The sequence below is a fragment of the Oncorhynchus nerka genome, linkage group LG18 (assembly GCF_034236695.1).
Source record: "Oncorhynchus nerka isolate Pitt River linkage group LG18, Oner_Uvic_2.0, whole genome shotgun sequence".
NCBI lineage: Eukaryota > Metazoa > Chordata > Actinopteri > Salmoniformes > Salmonidae > Oncorhynchus > Oncorhynchus nerka.
The window spans coordinates 74161814-74185307 of record NC_088413.1 but is presented as its reverse complement, the minus strand read 5'-3'; the positions used below and the strand labels follow the sequence as shown (position 1 = coordinate 74185307).

Sequence of the window (23494 nt, the reverse complement as noted above, 5' to 3'; positions counted from 1 at the left end):
CCCAGCATTCTTTTTTGGAGGGAAGCATTCCCATTTGTATTGGGGTTTGTGAGGGAGGTGACCACCCTGTATGACTGTACTACGGCCTCTGAACCGTCATGGCACAGCAGGTAGTTAGCTAACGTTCCTGCAATGCAAGGTTTCTGATTCAAGGTTTCTGTTTTCCCCTCAATTGCCTCATTAATGACAAGTTGTATCACACCTGGTTCTGTATTTAAGTGTTTCAGTGATTACCTGATCCCACAGGCACACACTCGTGAATATTTGGTGAGATAAGAGATCCACTGTTTGAAGTTTGAAAACAGTGTGGGAGATATCGACAGAGACGTGAACCATTTAGATTGGATGGGGAATATTATTCCCAAACCTCATTTCAAAGACTTTGTAAGTAGGGTCTGCCCTTCTCCCGAAGACCATGAGTTCTGCTAGTCATTTCTGCTCAGTTGGTGTCTCTAACCAATGTTATTGTACTCTACCAGCAGGATGGCACATCTTCACCAAAACACAAGGGAAAGAGGCACCAGACATGAGAAGCCTGGAACAGTCTGAGTTTAGATGTGAGCTACATTACAGCCATTTTCAGAAAGGTAAAGTCTGTGTGGGTGCGTGTGTGTCTGTGTGGGTATGTGGAAACCCAAATGTTTGAGAGATGTCTCTCTCTCTCTCTGATCCTTTATTGAATTTATGCTCATTGTTTTTATTGAATTTATGCTCATTGTTTTTATTGAATTTATGCTCATTGTTTTTATTGAATTTATGCTCATTGTTTTTAAGTTATGTAAGTTAATGAGTTGCTTCTCAATGTATCTGCCTTCTCCCATGTTCCCAGCAGTGGCGTAATCTGGCCATGGAGATGCTGTGGCTTCAGCATCATTTTCATTGAGGGAGATGATAAATATTGAATACAAAAGAAACAATGACATTCTCTCTCTCTCTCTCCCTCTCTCTCTCTCTTACAGTACCTGTCACTGAAAGAGAGACTGAATATTTCCTAATTGCAGAAGACCAAGGAGAGGCTTTTGCTCTAAACTGGACATTATTTTCTCATACTAACATTTTCCCTGTTTGGATTAAATCCCTTTACTTTGTTTGAAATTATGTAAGTAAAGTTAAGAACGTACCATAAGTTTAGTCCACAGCTAGTTTGAAATGGAGCTGATGGAGCTCTCCAATTAGTAGGGGAGAGTGGGGTAAGTTGAACCAAAGCCACCCCTGTTTCTAGGAAACCATACATACTATTAATCATGTAACCACATTTTTAGAAAGAGGTCATCATTTCATGGAGTCTGTGAAGGAAGAAACCACATGGAAAATGTGGTAAGTAATTTAGGCCCAAAATACAGATTTTCAAGTCAAATGAATTGATTGAATTATAGGTTTCATGATGTTTTTATCTAAACCAAAGTAGATCATTTTAAAATACTTTTGTACATCAGTTGGGGCCTCTATAAGCTACAATATGAGGTCCTAAAACTAGCATGAAAGTGCATCCTTGTAGCTGTGTGGGCTAATATAGTCAAAATGTTTGTCCTTGGGTAAGTTGAGACAATGGCCACCATACCCCATACAAATGAGGATTTCATTTAGTCAGTTTATGCATAACATGTATAGTATTTTTGCAATGTGTCATGCATATGAACTACAGATATGTTACAGAGCAGACATCATAATGTCCCATGTTTATAAACATAAGACAAGCAGGGTTCTAGCCCCTCTTGAGTTTCTAGAGAGAGCAGACAAGGAAGTGAGAGAAGGGAAGAAGTCCATTTGAGAACCAGCAAGGGATGTAAATAGACAGAATGACACTGAAGAGGGACATTGACGAAAAAGAAAACAAACATGTATCTGTGTGAAAGAGAGGCTATGACAGAGTAGCAGAGGAACACAAGGTCTTATCTGAAGACATGGAGTCTGAGCTGTATAAAGAGAGGCTGTGACAGAGTAGCAGAGGAACACAAGGTCTTATCTGATGACATGGAGTCTGAGCTGTATAAAGAGAGGCTATGACAGAGGAGCAGAGGAACACAAGGTCTCATCTGATGACATGGAGTCTGAGATGTATAAAGAGAGGCTATGACAGAGTAGCAGAGGAACACAAGGTCTTATCTGAAGACATGGAGTCTGAGCTGTATGAAGAGAGGCTGTGACAGAGGAGCAGAGGAACACAAGGTCTTATCTGAAGACATGGAGTCTGAGCTTGATAAACATATGAAGAATCTTGGGGACCAGCTGCCTACGAATTGGCACAGCGAAACAACATCCCTGTCCCGGACAACTGGTTAAGAACTGGAAGGTTAAGTGATATTGAACAGAGAGATCTATATCTGAATGTAAGCATGCATTTAAGATATACAATACATCACACCCCCATTTCATGAATTCAACTTTGACTCACCATCAGCATCACCCACTGTCACAGGACACCATCACCCATTTACCACAAGGCATATCAACTTACCCCGTGTGATATACTCCATACCCCATATAGCAAGAGACCACATTTTTTTGCACCAGCTATGTTTTCAAAACTGTTATGTTTACATATTTCCAGGGATACACGACATCTTGAAATATATGTAGATATCTTTGGTACATATTTCCTTTGAGGTAGTGATGCTGAATGTAAAAAACATCTCAACATACCCCACTCTCCCCTACCTTTTGTATATCTCAAAATGGTCCGTATGTTGTCCAGGAGGGCAGCCACGTGTGTTTCGAAGCAGAGGATCACTGATTTGAGCCCGGTATGGGGCAGTTGGAGAGTGGAGGAAGTTAATCTGTTAGCAGCATACTAACCCCCGTTACAGGGGTGCCTGTGGCCCGGATTGGCAGCTGGGCTCAGCTCAACGCCGGGGTAGCGAGTTTAGAAGGTGTGAGTGTCATAGAGTTAAGAACTTACCGTAAGCTCACTCCACATCTAGTTTGAAATGTTGCCGATGTAGCTATCCAATTGGTACCTTTTGTTTAGCACAAACGGTTGGTATGTTGTCAAATACACACGGTCAAATTAAATATCAATTTAATAAAGATTATTTTTGTAAGTATCCATTGACAAAATTTGCTAATGTTTTTTTTTATACTAGTTAATACTGTTGTTGCTACAGTACAAGTGAGGTTCCTCTATGTCACTATAATTGTTGTCTGTATAACTGCATTTAACTATGATGATCTCCATTGTTTTCAAAGAAGTTATGGGAAAGATTCAAGGGAACTCCCTGCCATAACCAGTTTATCTCGGGTGATTCACACAAATGTTTCACAGTGAGAGCACACACTCAACACAATCATTTAAAATAGTGCAGTAATATTATACAACATACTGTTCCTGTCTATGTGGGTATCAAAATAAACACAAATGCGGCATGTGCTTTCCTGACAGTCCATACAAGGTCAAGGGAGACTGTTTGAAATGGATGTATGGAAATGGTATTCCTAGACCCTCTTGTTCCCTCCCAGAGCATTAACTTCTATTGCAGAAGGGTTATCCCTGAGATTTTACTGTAAATACTACAGAACTAGCAGCCATTAGGCTACACATGTGAATTCAACAGGCTTTCGAATAGTTTCAAAAATATATGTAAAGATGATGCATAGGAGTTTTATGGTTTTTATAATTTATTCAGCTTACAACACTTGCATCTTCTGTCTCTCGCTCTCCCTCTTTTGTTGTCGTTCGTTGCTGCTAATGGTTTGGCCCACAAAGCCAGTCATTGCTGGCTCTGCTGCCATGGCTACCAGGAAATACTCTCGGCTGCCAGAGAGTAGTGTGTGGAGGAGAGAGAGAGAACGTGACAGTCCAGAGCTATGAGAGACCACCACACAGAACACAACAGATTAATTAGAACAGGTTTGAGTAGTAGTGGTAGTAACCAGAGCAGACAGGGACCGGAGACGGCAGACAGGAACCAGAGACGGAAGACAGTATCTGGAAAAATGGCTTACTGTGGGTCAGCAACCCTCCTCCTGCCTCCAGTCAAGAGTGTGATGGTCTACAGGAACGGGGACCCCTTCTACTCCGGCAGGAGGTTTGTGGTCAACCATCGACAGGTGTCCACCATGGAGGCGTTTCTCAATGACGTGACCCACTGCATTCAGGCTCCGCTGGCCGTGAGGACCCTGTACACCCCCCGGCAGGGTCACCGGGTCAGGGAGCTGCATGACCTCCAGACCGGGGCCCAGTACGTGGCCGCAGGCTTCGAGAGGTTCAAGAAGCTTGAGTGAGTAGCCTATCAGGTAGAGTTGTCTAGATTAGAAAGGGCATTTCCACCACTTTTCCACAGTTTCATTATCTCCAGCACAATGCCAGTGTCTAACATAAGTGAAAATGCGATGACATCATCAACATGTAAAACATTTTTAAAACAGTGATTTTCAAACACTGAGATTCGCGGTGATGTGAGTAGCAAGAAAATACTGGTTAGAAACTGGCAAAAAAAAAATCACAGTTTTTCTACTTTTAATCCTACCCTATCATATCACAGATCATGCTTTTTTAGGACCTTCTCAACTTTTTAACCATATATCATAGAAACGCACCATTTTCACATAGACACTGGTACAGTGATGGAGGTAATGAATATGAGGTTGAAAAGTGGCGGAATTTCCCTTTAAGGGACTTTTAAATTGTTCAGATATGGTCCTATAGGGCTACCATGTACTGTATGTTTGTGTAAATGTCTAGATATGATGTTGTCAAAATATTTTCTTCGATATTTATTGCTGTGTGCAGTAGATAAATGTAGATAGTAACCATTATATAAATGCAGTCAGTAATACAGTCGGTTATACAGTCGGTAATACAGTCAGTAATACAGTCGGCAATACAGTCGGTTATATAGTCGGTTATACAGTCAGTAATAGTCAGTAATACAGTCAGTAATACAGTCGGTTATACAGTCAGTAATACAGTCGGTAGTACAGTCAGAAATTCATACAGTAATACAGTCAGTAATTCATACGGTAATACAGACAGTAACACCGTCGGTTATACAGTCAGTAATTCATACAGTAATACAGTCAGTAATACAGTCGGTATACAGTCAGTAATACAGTCAGTAATACAGTCAGTAATACAGTCGGTTATACAGTCAGTAATTCATACAGTAATACAGTCGGTAATACAGTCAGTAATACAGTCAGTAATACAGTCGGTAATACAGTCAGTAATTCATACAGTAATACAGTCAGTAATAGTCAGTAACACCGTCGGTAATACAGTCAGTAATACAGTCAGTAATACAGTCAGTAATTCATACAGTAATACAGTCGGTAATACAGTCAGTAATAGTCAGTAATACAGTCGGTTATACAGTCAGTAATACAGTCGGTAATACAGTCAGTAATACAGTCAGTCAGTAATACAGTAATCAGTCAGCAATACAGTCAGTAATACAGTCGGTAATACAGTCAGTAATACAGTCTGTACAGTCGGTAATACAGTCGGTAATACAGTCAGTAATACAGTCGGTAATACAGTCAGTAATTCATACAGTAATACAGTCAGTAATAGTCAGTAACACCGTCGGTAATACAGTCAGTAATACAGTCAGTAATACAGTCGGTAATACAGTCAGTAATACAGTCGGTTATACAGTCAGTAATACAGTCGGTAATACAGTCGGTAATACAGTCGGTAATACAGTCAGCAATACAGTCAGTAATACAGTTGGTAGTACAGTCAGTAATACAGTCTGTAATACAGTCGGTAATACAGTCAGTAATACAGTCGGTAATACAGTCGGTAATACAGTCAGTAATAGTCAGTAATACAGTCAGTAATACAGTCAGTCATTCATACAGTAATACAGTCAGTAATCCAGTCAGTCATTCATACAGTCAGTAATTCATACAGTAATACAGTAATACAGTCAGTAATAGTCAGTAATACAGTCAGTAATACAGTCAGTAATACAGTCGGTAATACAGTCGGTAATACAGTCAGTAATACAGTCATGTGTTAAGCTGTGTCTCACTGAGGATGACATGTGAACCTTTATCATGTCTATTGTTTCTGTTTTTTCATGCAGTTATTTGAACACAGGGCTGAAGAAGCAGCCTGTACCCATGGGAGAAGGAGCTCGGGTAAGCTTCAATATGGTTTTCTGTCTCTGTCAGCGGTACAGTCCGTTACTCATTAATCTAACCTATCTGGGGTAGGACACACACACCCTCAAAATCAGGTAGATCTGAACTGGTAACAGTTGTAACAGAGAACAGGTTTTCTCTCACTGCGCAATGGTTGTTATTTATTTGACCACACTTCATATTCGTTGTGTTTAAATTTGGATTTCGATGATAGACCAAAGCAATAGCATAGCATTGATTTTCAGATATGTGTCATCTGTAAATAATGGTCCTCAGCACCAACACAAACTCACAGAGCATGTAGACCACACATCAATAATAACAAATCAATGTTCTGTTCCGTATTCAGTCTTACAGTGTCTCGTGTCATCCTTGGCCCATTTCAATAGATCTCTTGTTCATCATCGGATACATTCATATAAGGAAGATTGATTTTGTGTTAATGAGATCATGGACACATAAACCCATTTCAAGCGCAGCATCTCAATTGCCGTTCACACAATGGAAAGTGCTTGCTTTGTATTCAGCCCAAATGGCTGGCGGGATGGATAGAGATTAATGTATTTCATTTTCAGCTGTGGAGCGTGTAGTGATTCAGAGCAATATCATAGTCCTATCTTTTACAGCAGTGGGCTAAATCAGGGTCACACGGAGTGTTTCTTGGTAGTCTTAAACAAATCTACTTTGAAACGAAGGTATAAACCTCACACACATGGTTATGGGCTTAGAAAAAAGAAGACACCTGTACCATATCAGATATAGAGTTGAAATGTAGAACATTTTGAGTTTGCAACCCAATATTACACTATACATCACAGTTGACTGAAATATATCAAAACTGTTTGACATAGAAACAAAGGTGAAAAAAATGTGTTAATTTGGAAATTATGAAAAATCTGAAAAATATTCCACCCATGAGGCCACTACAGGGCGAATTTGTCATTTGACTGCAGGAAAGCTGTGAACAAACATTCTCCATTGTCTGACTGAGACCAGAAGGGCCACCATAACTAACCCATCAACATTCATATGAAATAGTAGAAAGGCCATTGTGTGGCACAGCTATCGTTTTGCCATTGTGTGAGTGCCCTGTCTGTACTGTACGCTCATATGGTGTTGTATATTAGCAGAGACAGAGTGATTTTTACAGCTAACAACAAACATTCTCACAACTTTAGAGGACGTTTCCTTAAAAACTCAGACACACCGGTAGGATTGTTAAACGTTTGACTGCCGACAGTACTTAGCACCTCTGTACAGTGTCAGAACTCTCTCTTTTGTGTTAAAAAAAATATAGAGATTTTTTATAACTAGGCAAGACAGTTACTTATACCGACGGCCTACCTGGGAACAGTGGGTTAACTGCCTTGTTCAGGGCCAGAATGACAGATGTTTACCTTGTCAGCGCAGGGATTCAATCCAGCAACCTTTTGGTTACTGGCCCAAAGCGCTAACAAGGCCTTGGAAGTCATCAGCCAATCAGCCTTGTTAAAATACTCCAAAATACAAGGTGGCAGTAGCGATGTTTGGCAATGCATATGTGTGGGTATTGCTTATGGTCTAGGTCAAAGCTATCTACTCTAATGTTGCTATTTTGTAGAACGCCCTTGTTGATACTAGCCAGATGCCCACAGCTAGATAACTACCTAGCAAGATTACGAAGAAACAATTTAATTCACTCTCCATAATCCCATACTGCCAGTGACAGCCCATATCCAAATATTTAGCTAGTTAGCTAACGTTAGTATATTCGCTAGCTAGCACAACAACAGACAGGCGTTTCATGAAAACTAGCTAATTCATTGTTATTTACTTAGAATGTCAATACTAGCTACAGTGGTTAGATAGTTTGGAGGAAGTATTTAGTGTTGTGTGCATTGCATCTCTGCACTTAGCTAGCTACCATCCCATATAACCTACATTGCATATGAAGTTTGACTGGCACATCTGTGAATGTACGGAGAAACAATCCTATTTATAACTTTTTTGTCGTTGTCTCTTCCATGTGGGGGTTCGTGCTGTCTGATTGGCTCAAAATCAAGTTGTTGGCCACTGACGAGCATTGGGATTCGACAAGTATCGACGCTACCTAGTCGGCACCAATGACGTGTACAAACCCTGAAGCTATGTTAGGCCATTGAGAGGCTTTGAAGCCACCAGTTGGCCATATTGGCACTTCCTAGTTGGAGCAGTCCTCCATAGGAATGAATGGAATTCTACAGTATTTCAATTAAATGTTTCAAGAACAAAGTTACACTTTAAGGAAAATGTTTTTATACATATATCATTTTAAAGTATGCATTGGCATGTCTGTTATAGATTACACGTGTCAAAAACTAATGTAGACATGAATAAATGCCTTTCTATATCTTTCAAACAATTATTATTATTCTAAAACATTTTGGGCTCTTTTTCTCCCAAATTTCATGATATCCAATTGGTAGTTACAGTCTTGTCAGATCGCTGCAACTCCCGTACAGACTCAGGAGAGGTGAAGGTCGAGAGCTATGCATCCTCCGAAACACAACCCCGCCAAGCCACACTGCTTCTTGACACACTGCTTGCCTAACCCGGAAGCCAGCCGCACCACTGTGTCAGAGGAAACACTACAGATGGCGACCGAAGTCAGCGTGCATGCGCCCAGCCCACCACAAGGGGTCGCAAGAGTGCAATGGGACAATGACATCCCAACCGGCCAAACCCTCCCTTAACCCGGATGACGCTCTGTCAACAGTGCGCCGCCTCATGGCTCTCCCGGTCGTGGCCAGCTGCGACACAGCCTGGGATCGAACCAGGGTCTTTAGTGACCAATATTTTTTTTACAATTGAGGAGGAGTACCTAGATGTCTGTGAGGTGACTTCACAGCGTCCCACTGTCAGTCATCCAGGGTTTATCCACGTCATCGGTCAGCACACAGCAGATACCCCTTGTTCTAGCAAGAGAAGGAGCAGCCTCCCACTGTGATAAGTACCTATCGGTAGTCTATCGGCAGCGAGGTTCTTGGTGTGTTTCATGCTTGAGAGTCTCATTGGGTCATTACCTAAAGTTTTCATAGGAATGTGTCAGTGAGGTGCAATGAATAAATAAGAACTTGTTCTTTAACTGACTTGCCTAGTTAAATAAAGGTTAATTTTTTTTTTTTTAATAAATAAAAAAGAACTGTTTCCAGGAGACCATTTCCTCAAACAGAACTTCGCTGCACTCGCATTAACATCTGCTAACCATGTGTATGTGACCAATAAAATCTGATTTGAATTTACCCAGAATGTGTGTGGGGGGGAGGTGGGGGGTCTCTATCCAGTACACGCACTTGCTTGTGCAAAAAAAACTATTTATAGGCCTAATAATAAAGACGCCATTTAAACAGGCAAAATGTATTACCTTTTAATGTGGCATGAACAGAACCAGTCATGTTATTTTCATCCAATTGTCAAACAAATCACAAAAAGTAGGCTACCTGTGCATGTGCTTCTTCTTTTTCTTGAGTGTGTTTTTAACAGAGCTGAGATGTATCTAATGTCAAAACATGCTAAATTGGTTCTCAGGAGGTTTTTGTCAAACATCTGGGGAACACTACAGGTAACAATACAAAAACATTCTCTCTCACTAGAATTGTTAGCTTGGTAACTCTGTTTAGAGAACTAAGTCATACAGTGGCCCCATCCTGTGTTTATAAGGTCTCTGAACAAGCCTGGGCAGGCCTGATTCCCAGCCTACTCAGCCCTTTGCTGCCAGCCCCATGCCTACCACTCTGTTTAAATACAAAAACAACGTTGCATAGTGCCACTTCAAATTGGAAACATTGTAGAAACATTTATTTTCTAGCTGTGGTTGGATTTTGTTTGAAGTATTGATTTATTCTTATATTATGTGGTCAGACACAATGAGTGATTCATAGGGCTTGACTTCATAGGGCTTGAGTTTTTTTTATAGGGCTTGACTTAATAGGGCTTGACTTTATAGGGCTTGACTTCATAGGGCCTGACTTCATATTGCTTGACTTTATAGGGCTTGACTTAATAGGGTTTGACTTCATATTGCTTGTCTTCATAGGGCCTGACTTAATAGGGCTTGACTTCATAGGGCCTGACTTCATAGGGCCTGACTTCATATTGCTTGACTTTATAGGGCTTGACTTAATAGGGTTTGACTTCATATTGCTTGTCTTCATAGGGCCTGACTTCATAGGGCCTGACTTCATAGGGCCTGACTTAATAGGGCTTGACTTCATAGGGCCTGACTTCATAGGGCCTGACTTCATATTGCTTGACTTTATAGGGCTTGACTTAATAGGGTTTGACTTCATATTGCTTGTCTTCATAGGGCCTGACTTCATAGGGCTTGACTTAATAGGGCTTGACTTAATAGGGCTTGACTTCATAGGGCTTGACTTCATAGGGCCTGACTTCATAGGGCCTGACTTCATAGGGCCTGACTTCATAGGGCCTGACTTCATAGGGCTTGACTTAATAGGGCTTGACTTCATAGGGCTTGACTTAATAGGGCTTGACTTCATAGGGCTTGACTTCATAGGGCTTGACTTCATAGGGTTTGACTTCATAGGGCTTGACTTCATAGGGCTTGACTTAATAGGGCTTGACTTAATAGGGCTTGACTTCATAGGGTTTGACTTCATAGGGCTTGACTTAATAGGGCTTGACTTCATAGGGTTTGACTTCATAGACTCTGGATGTAATAGAAAGGTCAGGGGAAGTTTTGTGGACAGAGTGGCTATATAAAGTTTAGGTATTCAATGAAGTGGAGCACTCAGTCTGTCTTTGTAGATACAGTATGTTTTTGGCCAAGATGATGATGTGTGTTGCCATGGACACAGCCCTCTGACTGATAAGCTATAATAATCATAATCATAATCATAATAATAGATCATAACCGCTTATTGTGAAATGTCTGTGGATGTTCTGTTCTGAAATTAATACAATTGGTATTTACTTTGTTTTGGTAAATTATAGCAAATGGCACACTTGTTATCAATGTTTAATTTGGCATTCACTGATCAGAAGAAGTGGTATTTCTTTCTTGTATTTTTTTCTGACCGACAAATCTATCTAAAACTACAGTGCAGTATTATTTTGTCATGTCATGTCTTTCTTTCCTAGGCAAGATTACTTCACAGACCGAATGTGTCAGCAAAATGGAGAAAGTATATTCCTCTACCCTGTATCATACAGTAAGATTCCCTGTTAACACACTCCCATTCATCATCTCAAATACTACACACACAGAAACACACGACGTATTTGCGTGTTCCTTTACAGTGTTTTCCGCAACGAAGATCTTCGCTGCTCGCCATTCCGTTTCATAATTCCCAGGACCTGGCAGCACGACCTGGATCAGATCCTTGGTCTAGTCACAGAGAAGGCCAGTTTACGCACTGGAGCAGTGCGCAGGTCAGATCCGTACACATACACACCCTCATACATGCATATATACTGTACATACGCACACACTGACACACACACACCCTCATACATGCATATATACTGTACATACGCACACACTGACACATACACACCCTCACACATGCATATATACTGTACATACGCACACACTGACACACACACACCCTCACACAGCATGTTTGACCTATTAATGGCAGCCCAATGACCCCTCAGGTACACAGATGACAGTCTCTCTGACCCCATTAGTGACCCCTGACCCTGTGACCCCTCAGGTTGTGCACTCTAGAGGGAGTAACTGTGTCCAGTGCAGACGAGCTGGTGAGTGGCCAGTTCTATGTGGCTGTGGGAGCAGAGAGGTTCAAGAAGCTTCCCTACGTGGAACTGTTGGTTCCTAAAGCCTCTGAGAGGTATGGATGGAATTATCCTAGTACAGAGATTGTTAGATAATATGAAAATAGAACAAACAGCTTTTAGGCAGCCAAGACAGAAAATACTTTTATGAACTCACTTGACTCCCCGCCCCCCTTACTATCTCTGACTTTTGCTGATAGCTACTTTAGTGAAGAACAATTTACTTACTATGACTGAGATATGTGGTTGTCCCACCTAGCTATCTTAAGATCAATGCACTAACTGTAATTCGCTCTGGATAAGAGTGTCTGGTAAATTACTAAAAGGTCAAATGTAAGACTGTGTGGGTATTATATTCTAAAGATATATTGGTCTCAATGGGACTCCCTGCTAAAATAAAGGTAAAATAAATATAATATAATATAATAAACATAATGAATATAATATGAAATTATATAATATAATAAATATCATATATTTTAATATAATATGATATAATATTACATAATAAATATAATATGATATAATATATTAAATACATTATGCTATAATCTGATATAATATGATATGAAATAATATAATTAATATAATATCATATATTTTAATATATTAGAATATAGCATGATATGATATAATATAATATGATATAAAAAAATACATATGATATAATATAATTTTTATATAATATGATATAATATAGTATAATAAATATGATATGATATAATATATTAGAATATAGTATGATATAATCTGATATAATATAATATATTTTAATATAATATGATATAGTATAATAAATAAAGTATGATATAATATAATATGATATAAAAAAATACATATGATATATCATTTTTTATATAATATGATATAGTATAATAAATATTATATGATATAATATATTAGAATATAGTATGATATAATCTGATATAATATAATATATTTTAATATAATATAATATAGTATAATAAATAAAGTATGATATAATATAATCTGATATAATATAATATCATATTATTTAATATTATATGATATAATATATTAGAATATAGTATGATATAATATAATATGATATATTTTACAATAATATGATATAATATAATAAATATGATATGATATATTGGAATATAGTATGATATAATAAAATACATACATAAATATCATATAGTACGATATAATATAATATTATATAATACATTGAATATGATATGAAATTCTATAATATTATAAATATAATATGATATCATATATTTTAATATGATATGATATAATACATATGATATAATATATTATAATATGTTATAATATAATAATATTATAAATATAATATATCATATGATATAGTATAGTATATGATATAATATAATATGGATTTCTATATAATATTTTCCAGAAATTACCCTGGAAATAGAAGACTGTCAAGGAGATATAAGGTAAGCTACTGTCTGTCTAACACCTACTGTAGGTCTAGCACTTCATAGTCTAATATTTTGTATATTTATTTTGGTCTGTAGGACAATTGATCTTGGTTATAAAAGTACACCTTGTCTCCCTTTGTCTTGCTCAGGGCAGGAAGGCAGCCAGTGGCCCTGAGGACAGTTACAGTGACTCTGCTCTCCTGGACTCTCCAGAGGTACTGTCAAAAAACTTTAGTGGAAAACAAAGTTTCTTATTGGACAAGTCCAAGTAGTCCAGCCCGGTTTCAGTCTGTTTTCTTCCATTTGGTGCCTAATGAACACGACCCTGGTGTTGTGGTCCCAGTCGGATGGGCGGAGGGTGAAGTCCACTGGGGATGAGGTGGGGGAGACGGCTCTCCCATCCATCCAGAGGAGACCAGTGAAGGAGGAGAGCTCTATCTTCTACGCCAAACCAGTGAAAGTCCGAGTGAGGAACAGAGGCCATCCCAGGCCTCCACTAAGGACTGGACCAGGTAGGAGCACACAGACACACACTCCAATTACCTGGGGGCCAGTGTCAGACTTGCTGTTCTCACTGAGGACCTGAATTTAATAGGAATTAGATACCAGAAGGGGAGCCACAAGAAAGCAGCTTGTGGGTCTGGTGTGGCCCCTGGCATATGGTCTGGTGTGGTCCCTGGCATATGGTCTGGTGTGGCCCCTGGCATATGGTCTGGAGTGGCCCCTGGCATATGGTCTGGTGTGGCCCCTGGTATATGGTCTGGTGTGGCCTCTGGCATATGGTCTGGTGTGGCCCCTGGCATTTGGTCTGGTGTGGCCCCTGGCACATGGTCTGGTGTGGCCCTTGGCAGTGTGAAATATTGCATTCATGATTGTGTCGATGCACATTTACAATGATTGATCATTCATGTTCATGTTGGTGTGTGTTGTAGCCCAGGCCAGTGTGTTTAGAGCTGTACAGAAGAAGAGAGAGGAGGTGCAGGGGGCTGAGGAGGTGCTGGAGGATGAGAACACAGCAGTAGATGTTCCCGTTGACCAGGTAGGCCGACACCTCATTCTTTCCCCCCCCACTCTTTTATTGTCCTCTTACCCAAAGCTCTCCCTTCAAGCCCTCCACTCTGAGATCCAGCTCCTACCCTCAGGTAGGACTTTAACAGCAACAGATACAACAGATACGAACACTCCTTTGTACCCACCACCATGAACATGTTAAAAAACCTCATAAGGATGTTGTGAATTTTCGCAGCTTTTTGTTAAAAATCGCGCAACATTTCAGCGCCCTGCTATTCATGCCAGGGATTATAGTATATGCATATGATTAGTATCTGTGGATAGAAAACACTCAGACGTTTCCAAAACTGGTTAAATCGTGTCTGTGGCTATAACACAACGTGTTTAGCAGTAAAAATCCCTCGAAAAACTGTTCTCCAAAAACACAAAAAATATATTACTCCGCCAGTCAATGTATTGTTAAAGACGAACGGAAATACATCAGGCCGTAATGTAAACGCCCACAGCTTCCACACGATGTCGCCAGTGCTGGCATTTTGAGCAGACTTAATCCTTGGTTCTAATTACGTTTTACCCTTTCCTGTTTCAGTTTGTCAACAGGAAGTTATTAAAATGGGAAAGATGGCCGTTGATTTCCAGACTAGCTGCTATCGAATACAAATCGCCCCGTGATGAATTGTATAGCTAATTAACGTTTATTAATACCTAAAGTTGGGTTAGAAAAGTAATTTGAAGTGTTTTGTAAAAGTATATAGGCACCTTTTGTCATTTTAAAAAGTGACGTTGCGTCTTGGAAAACAGAATATTCCTGGATCAGACCGGTCTTCAGAAAATTACATTTTGGCTATACAATGACGGATTTAATCGGGAAAAAGACCCAACTGGGATGTTTATGGGATATATAGGAGTGCCAAGAAAGAAGCTCGTCAACGGTAATGAATGTTTTATATTTTATTTCAGCGTTTTGGGTAGCGACGGATAACGCAAAATCTGTCGTTTTAGGTGACGTTGCAGTATTTTGAGGGTGCATGGTATCAGATAATAGCTTCTCATGCTTTCCCCGAAAAGCATTTTACAAATCTGACTTGGTTGATAGATTCACAACGAGTGTAGCTTTAATTCAGTACGTTGTATGTGTGTATTAATGAAAGTTTGAGTTTTATCAAAAACTATACGTGGCGCACTTGAAATTTCCGCTGATTTGATCCCCACAGCGGGAGCACTTCTCTAACAATTAAACACATGGCCCTGGTATGGAAAGGGAATCAAATGATCCTGATTTGGATATGCACTCTATTGCCTGAAATTGCATATAACCAGGGGCGCAACTTTCACTGGGGACGGGAGGGACATGTCCCCCCCCCCACATTCTGAAATAGCATTTTTGTCACCCCCCAGTTTTACCATTGGAATGTGATCCAAAACGAGGCAACGGTTTCCTTCAGGACCATGCGAACGCCTCCAACAGTCGGTTGGGCTGTTTAGAGTGTTTATCCCCAGGAAAAAATAAAAAATAAATACAATAATTATAATTAATGCCCCCCCCCCCCTTCATATAATGTTTCTGTGTACTTTGTGGGGTATTGTTGTTTTTTTTTACTTTTTGTATGTGCTCTAAGTTTTTTCATCATATTACCCCTGCCTATAACCAAATGTCCTTCTGGGTTACAATCAAGTTTAAATGGTTCTTTCTTCCCTAGTCCTTTACCAGTGCAATGGGACCATTTTCCATGTATCTCCTTGAAATAATGTATATGAGGGTTATATGTAATGTGTTGAGGTGTGGATTATAGATAAGCAAACTTTAGTATTGTGGTGTTGTGTCTTTATCTTTTAGAGAGTAGCAGAGACAGTAGAGGACGAGGACCTTATTGGGAGAAATCCTCCTCATTACAACAGCCAAGATCAGGTGTGTATCTGTATGGGATAGTCTCATTCCTTGAGTGACATGAGGTTTTGTAGAAGTCGCAGATTGTTTATCATACATGTTTATCGAGGATGTATGGTTGGTAGTGTGAAGCCACGAGAGCTTCTTTGTATTGTTCTCCTCTAGATTTTGACCAAGTCTACAAAAGATCCCCTTCCTCACCCAGAACACCCAGACAAGGTTTGTCTGGTCGAGGATCATCGCTCATGATTTGCCAAATCATTCTCAACATGTTTACCCTACTGAGATATGCTGTTACATTTACATTTGTACATTTTAGTCTGCTGTTACATGATAGAACCACTCAGATAATTGTGATTTTCGTCCAATCACAAAGTTGGAATCATCGACTGAGAAAGACAGGAACTCACCTGAAAATACCAGCTCTTCCATCTGCAAAGAGGATGACATTGATGGGAGCCCTACGCTTGATACAGAAATGCCACAGGTACAGAAGGCTTTCATTCATTAAGTACAGTGCAATTATGAAAATAGCTCATACCTTTCACTACTTTGGGGCTCACCTGTCTGTCTGTAGTTAGAGACTGAGGAAAATGTGTATGTGTGCTTGCATGAGAGAGAGAGAGAGAGAGAGAGAGAGAGAGAGAGAGAGAGAGAGAGAGAGAGAGAGAGAAACAGAGGGAGAGAGACAGAGAGAGAGAGAGAGAGAGAACAGTGATCATACCGTGTACACTGAGTGTACAAAACGTTAGGATCACCTTCCTAATATTGAGTTGCACCCCCTTTTGCCCTCAGAACAGCCTCAATTCGTCTTGGGGAATGGACTCAACAAGGTGTCTAAAGCGTTCCACAGGGATGCCGGCCCATGTTGACTCCAATGCTTCCCAAAGTTGTGTCAAGTTGGCTGGATGTCCTTTGGGTGGTGGACCATTCCAGAAACACACGGGAAACTGTTGAGCGTGAAAAAGCCAGCAGCGTTGCAGTTCTTGACACAAACCGTTGCGCCTGACACCTACTACCATACCCCGTTCAAAGGCGCTTAAATATTTTGTCTTTCTCATTCACCTACTGAATGGCACACATACACAATCCTTGTCTCAAGGGGTAAAAATGATTTAAACGGTCTCCTCCTCTTCATCTACACTGATGGAAGTGGATCAATAAGGGAGCATAGCTTTCACCTGGATAGTCAAAAGCCTTGTTCACACCGCAGTCTTTAATGTTCAAATGCATGTTTTGTTCCAAATCCGTTTCGAACTACTGATGGTCTAAACAGCAAGTTACAAGTGACCAAATCAGATGTGTGTTCAGACAGCAGTCATTTGCTGACAAGGCTACGCTAGTTGTCATAGTAACAACGGGTATGTGCGCAGTGGTGTAGGCTTATTGGTCGTGGTGCTCGTGCTTCCTATCACTCAGAAGTTACAGTGGGGCAAAAAAGTATTTAGTCAGCCACCAATTGTGCAAGTTCTCCCACTTAAAAAGATGAGAGGCCTGTAATTTTCATCATAGGTACACTTCAACTATGAGAGACAAAATGAGAAATTCAGAAAATCACATTGTAGGATTTTTAATGAATTTATTTGCAAATTATGGTGGAAAATAAGTATTTGGTCAACAACAAAAGTTTCTCAACACTTTGTTATATACCCTTTTTTGGCAATGACAGAGGTCAAGCGTTTTCTGTAAGTCTTCACAAGGTTTTCACACACTGTTGCTGGTATTTTGGCCCATTCCTCAATGCAGATCTCCTTTAGAGTAGTGATGTTTTGGGGCTGTTGCTGGGCAACACAGACTTTTAACTCCCTCCAAAGATTTTCTATGGGGTTGAGATCTGGAGACTGGCTAGGCCACTCCAGGACCTTGAAATGCGTCTTACGAAGCCACTCCTTCGTTGCCCGGTCGGTGGGTTTGGGATCATTGTCATGCTGAAAGACCCAGCCACGTTTCATCTTCAATGCCCTTGCTGATGGAAGGAGGTTTTCACTCAAAATCTCACGATACATGGCCCCATTCATTCTTTCCTTTACACGGATCAGTCGTCCCGGTCCCTTTGCAGAAAAACAGCCCCAAAGCATGATGTTTCCACCCTCATGCTTCACAGTAGGTATGGTGTTCTTTGGATGCAACTCAGCATTCTTTGTCCTCCAAACACGACGAGTTGAGTTTTTACCAAAAAGTTCAATTTTGGTTTCATCTGACCATATGACATTTTCCCAATCTTCTTCTGGATCATCCAAATGTTCTCTAGCAAACGTCAGACGGGCCTGGACATGTACTGGCTTAAGCAGGGGGACACGTCTGGCACTGCAGGATTTGAGTCCCTAACGGCGTAGTGTGTTGCTGATGGTAGGCTTTGTTACTTTGGTCCCAGCTCTCTGCAGGTCATTCACTAGGTCCCCCCGTGTGGTTCTGGGATTTTTGCTCACCGTTCTTGTGATCATTTTGACCCCACAGGGTGAGATCTTGCTTGGAGCACCAGATCGAGGGAGATTATCAGTGGTCTTGTATGTCTTCCATTTCCTAATAATTGCTCCCACAGTTGATTTCTTCAAACCAAGCTGCTTACCTATTGCAGATTCAGTCTTCCCAGTTTGGTGCAGGTCTACAATTTTGTTTCTGGTGTCCTTTGACAGCTCTTTGGTCTTGGCCATAGTTGAGTTTGGAGTGTGACTGTTTGAGGTTGTGGACAGATGTCTTTTATACTGATAACAAGTTCAAACAGGTGCCATTAATACAGGTAACGAGTGGAGGACAGAGGAGCCTCTTAACCTCTTGCCTCTACTTGGGACGCTTGCGTCCCAACTAGAGCTCTGGAAATGCAAATGCGCTACGCTAAATGCTAATAGTATTAGTTAAAACTCAAAAGTTCATTAAAATACACATGCAGGGTATCAAATTAAAGCTACACTCGTTGTGAATCCAGGCAACAAGTCAGATTTTTAAAATGCTTTTCGGCGACAGCATGAGAAGCTATTATCTGATAGCATGCACCAATACACTACAACAGAAAAGCACAGCAGGGGACGTAAACAAAATAATTAGCATTTCGGCGTTACACAAACCGCACAATAAAATAGAAAACAGTCATTACCTTTCACCATCTTCTTTGTTGGCACTCCTAGATGTCCCATAAACACTATTGGGTCTTTATTTCGATTAAATCGGGCCATATAAAGCCAAGATATCGTTATATGTAGACTGTGTGATAAACGAAAAAAACAGCGATTTCACAACGTAACGTCATTTTTTAAAATTCAAAAAGTAGACGATAAACTTTCACAAAACACTTCGAAATACGTTTGTAATGCTACTTTAGGTATTAGTAAACGTTAATAAGCGATAAAAATCATCCATAGGCGATGTAGAAATCATTAGCTGTCGTCTTGGAAAAAATTTCAGGAGAGAGCTCTTCCGGAATGATCTGGGCGGAGACCGGAGGTAAGTCGTGCCCCTCTTTCGGTTCAACCAAGAATCAAAGATGATTCAATTCACAAGACTCTAGCTAGACAACATGGGGATGCTGTGGGAGTTGAATGCTCGGTCTTATCTAATTCGGCTCACTGTTAACAAATGCTGGAAGTGGCGCAAGGATATTTATTTCCATTTTCTGTGATCAGGTTTTCCTGCGCTTTCCGATGTAACGCACGTTATGTAATAGCCACAGTCGTGATTTAACCAGTTTTAAAAACGTCCGAGGGTTTCCTATCCACACATTCTAACCATATGAACGTACTATATTCCTGGCATGAGTAGCAGGGCGCTGAAATGTTGCGCGATTTTTAACAAAATGTTCAAAAAAGTAGAGGGTCGACTGAAGAGGTTAAAGAAGAAGTTACAGGTCTGTGAGAGCCAGAAATATTGCTTGTTTGTAGGTGACCAAATACTTATTTTCCACCATAATTTGCAAATAAATTCATTAAAAATAATATAATGTGATTTTCTGGATTTTTTTTCTCATTGTCTGTCATAGTTGAAGTGTACCTATGATGAAAATTACAGGCCTCTCTCATCTTTTTAAGTGGGAGAACTTGCACAATTGGTGGCTGACTAAATACTTTTTTGCCCCACTGTATGTAGCAAGCTAAGGTGACAACAACATCGTCATGGACGTTTCCCAGTTGCTTTGAATGTTTCAAATCACAGTGTAAGAACACTATGCCTCAAACGCCTCAAACGATAAGATTTAACTTTCAAAACGAGTCCTTTTTGGCTAGCCACAGCAGTCAACTAGCTAGTTAGTTAGCTGTTTAGCTTTCTAGCAAATAAATCAGATTTGACCGTTCAGACACAAGTCACATGGCCAGGAATCAGATTTGTATCCGACTTCAAACCACCTACAAATGTGGCATGAAATATCCAATTCCATGTGCTTTTTGGCTGTTCAGAATGCAGGAAAATGAACAGATTGGAATCGGATATGCCAATGTGAACATGGCTTATGTCATGGAAAGAGCAGGTGTTCATAATGTTTTGTACACTGATGGTGTGTGTTCTTGTGCGATATACACTGATATAGTCATTCACTACCACACTGAAGATGTTGGATACATTTTCATGGTTTACATGTTCTTCGTCTAACAAAGGCCAACACATCCCTGGGGCTCTATGAAATGAACTCTACCGCAGGTCCATCTGTCCACAAAAAAGAAGACGCTGCCTTAGAGAGTTGTGTGTCTGCTACTGATACACCAGAGGTACACACACACACACACACACACACACACACACACACACACACACACACACACACACACAGTTATTCAGTACAGCATGAATACATAAATACAGAGACGAACACACTCAATGTCTAGAAATGAATTCTGTCTGTACACTCACCCCTATTCAAGGAGCCGAAGACGGAGCCAAAGCCAACCACTCCACACTCAAGGGCTTCTTCGTCATCAACATCCTCCGCATCTCAAAGTTCTCCGACAAGCGGGGGTATCCAGGGAAACCGTTCAAGTATTTGATCAGGCTCGATTGAATAGGTGAATTTAAACAGGGGCGCAAGTTTGGTTTTAGAAGTGGGGGAGGGGACAAATTATTATTATTTTTTTTATCCAGTCGGAAAAACACTCCAAACAGCCGACCCGACCGCTCGGAGGCATCCGCATGGTCCTAAAGCACACCGCTGCAGGTGAAAGTTGCGCCCCTGGATTTAAATGATCATCCTAGAGTGGTACTTTGACCCCTAATAAGCTTCTTTTTTTTTTAAACCTCCAACCTCCAACTTCGGTCTGGATGTGTCAATTTTAGTTCATACATGCATAATCTATGAGCAGAATTACTCTCAATGTGCCACAAAATCCCTAGTTTGAAAGCGACAGTTTTCTGGAAGCTGTGCAGCACCATTTGACCTACATTTACCCCCGTGTGGGCCAGCACCCTAGCAATTAGAGTTTCAACCAATGAGCTTCAGCCCATAACCATTTGAGTGACAGCTAGCAAGACGCACACATACACAGCGTGCACATATCTTCAGGTGATGTAGTACGCCATTTTCGGGGACCACTTTTTGGCTCGTGGGCGCAACTTTCAGAACTACTGGCTAAAAAGTATACAAAAGCACCAGAGAATCTCATTAAAAGAAAATATATTTTGGCCCGGTCTGATTGTTTTTCTCTTTTAAGGGAGTCCTCATACCCTCCACCAAACACCGTAATGAAGCAGTCCAGTCCCTCCACCAGACACCGTAATGAAGCAGTCCTCATACCCTCCACCAGACTCCGTAATGAAGCAGTCCTCATACATTCCACCAGACACCGTAATGAAGCAGTCCAGTCCCTCCACCAGACACCGTAATGAAGCAGTCCTCATACCCTCCAGAAGACACCGTGATGAAGCAGTCCTCATAACCTCCACCAGACACCGTAATGAAGCAGTCCGGACCCTCCAGAAGACACCGTAATGAAGCAGTCCTCATACCCTCCAGAAGACACCGTGATGAAGCAGTCCTCATAACCTCCACCAGACACCGTAATGAAGCAGTCCGGACCCTCCAGAAGACACCGTAATGAAGCAGTCCTCATACCCTCCACCAGACACCGTAATGAAGCAGTCCAGTCCCTCCAGAAGACACCGTGATGAAGCAGTCCGGTCCCTCCACCAGACACCGTAATGAAGCAGTCCTCATACCCTCCACCAGACACCGTAATGAAGCAGTCCTCATACCCTCCACCAGACACCGTAATGAAGCAGTCCGGTCCCTCCACCAGACACCGTAATGAAGCAGTCCTCATACCCTCCACCAGACACCGTAATGAGGCAGTCCAGCCCCTCCACCAGACACCGTAATGAAGCAGTCCTCATACCCTCCACCAGACACCGCAATGAAGCAGTCCGGTCCCTCCACCAGACACCGTAATGAAGCAGTCCGGTCCCTCCACCAGACACCGTAATGAAGCAGACCTCATACCCTCCACCAGACACCGTAATGAAGCAGTCCGGTCCCTCCACCAGACACCGTAATGAAGCAGTCCTCATACCCTTCACCAGACACCGTAATGAAGCAGTCTGGTTCTCAGAATGGGCCTGTGGCTTATGAGGAGAGCGGAGGAGAGTAACAAGATCATTGTTTCTATAATCTACCGTCTATTGTTTTCATTAGTAAACTGAAAATCCAAAATGCAAATGTATTCTTTATGATATTGACATATTTTACAGGATATACTGTGGTACAGTAATCAGGTAATCTATGTAATGTTTCTTTAAAATTTAATATTCATGACGCACAATGCTTTTACTTTGATGGAAAGCGGCAAACATATTGTAAACAGGAAGAAGTATTTTTGAGACAATAAGAGAACAAGTAGGATAGGGTTCTGTATTATTCCGTTATAGAACACATACAATGAATGTAAAGTATTCTGTTTTATCAAAATATACTTTAATATCTAATGGAAATATACAATATGAAATATTTCATCTTACAAAAAAACTACCGCAATGTCCTCTGTGGTTGTACAGTACAAGCATTTGGACTCAAATAATTCATATGCTATTATTTCTGAATAAAATGTGCAATACAACAGTAAACAGAATACAGTTTTTCCCACAAAATATACACTACCAACATATCACTTTGCACCTAACACTTTGCAGTTTCATATCAAAATAAGCTCTTTACATACATAAAAAAAAATACGATGTCATGTTTGTGATCTAGATGCACAGTAGCAGCATTGATTAAAACAACTGAACTCCTGTTGGTCCGTTTTCCCAAACCAACACATTGACTGTGGTCTTCTGCAGTCCTATAGTGTTTCTATGGGCATTCACACAGCATGGCATCAGAATGACTAGAATAGTTGGCTGGAATGAA

General features: G+C 40.6%; 1 protein-coding gene across 3 annotated transcripts; it reads left to right on the top strand.

Moving 5' to 3' along the window:
• Positions 1-3783: 3783 nt before the first annotated feature.
• On the top strand, positions 3784-23282 carry LOC115146437 (doublecortin domain-containing protein 2-like). Of its 3 annotated transcripts, XM_029688505.2 has the most exons (15): positions 3784-4217; positions 6027-6081; positions 11203-11273; positions 11362-11493; positions 11778-11912; positions 13247-13286; positions 13421-13486; positions 13615-13783; positions 14204-14310; positions 16120-16191; positions 16336-16389; positions 16547-16657; positions 20757-20867; positions 21021-21161; positions 21804-23280. In XM_029688505.2, the coding sequence occupies exons 1-14, from the start codon at positions 3805-3807 to the stop codon at positions 21141-21143; spliced, it is 1659 nt and encodes a 552-aa protein (XP_029544365.2). In that variant the 5' UTR covers positions 3784-3804; the 3' UTR covers positions 21144-21161; positions 21804-23280. The 3 variants fall into 3 exon arrangements, with proteins under 3 accessions (XP_029544365.2, XP_064860410.1, XP_064860411.1); XM_065004338.1 differs by having other exon boundaries at positions 21021-23282; XM_065004339.1 differs by lacking the exon at positions 16336-16389 and having other exon boundaries at positions 21021-23282.
• The last annotated feature ends 212 nt before the right edge of the window (positions 23283-23494 follow it).

Coding starts and splice junctions, on each gene's coding strand:
- LOC115146437 (XM_065004338.1), top strand. CDS start 3,805: ATGAGAGACCACCACACAGAACACAACAGATTAATTAGAACAGGTTTG. Junction 11,274..11,361: donor CCTCTACCCTGTATCATACA/GTAAGATTCCCT, acceptor GTTCCTTTACAG/TGTTTTCCGCAACGAAGATC. Junction 13,784..14,203: donor TCCACTAAGGACTGGACCAG/GTAGGAGCACAC, acceptor TGTGTGTTGTAG/CCCAGGCCAGTGTGTTTAGA.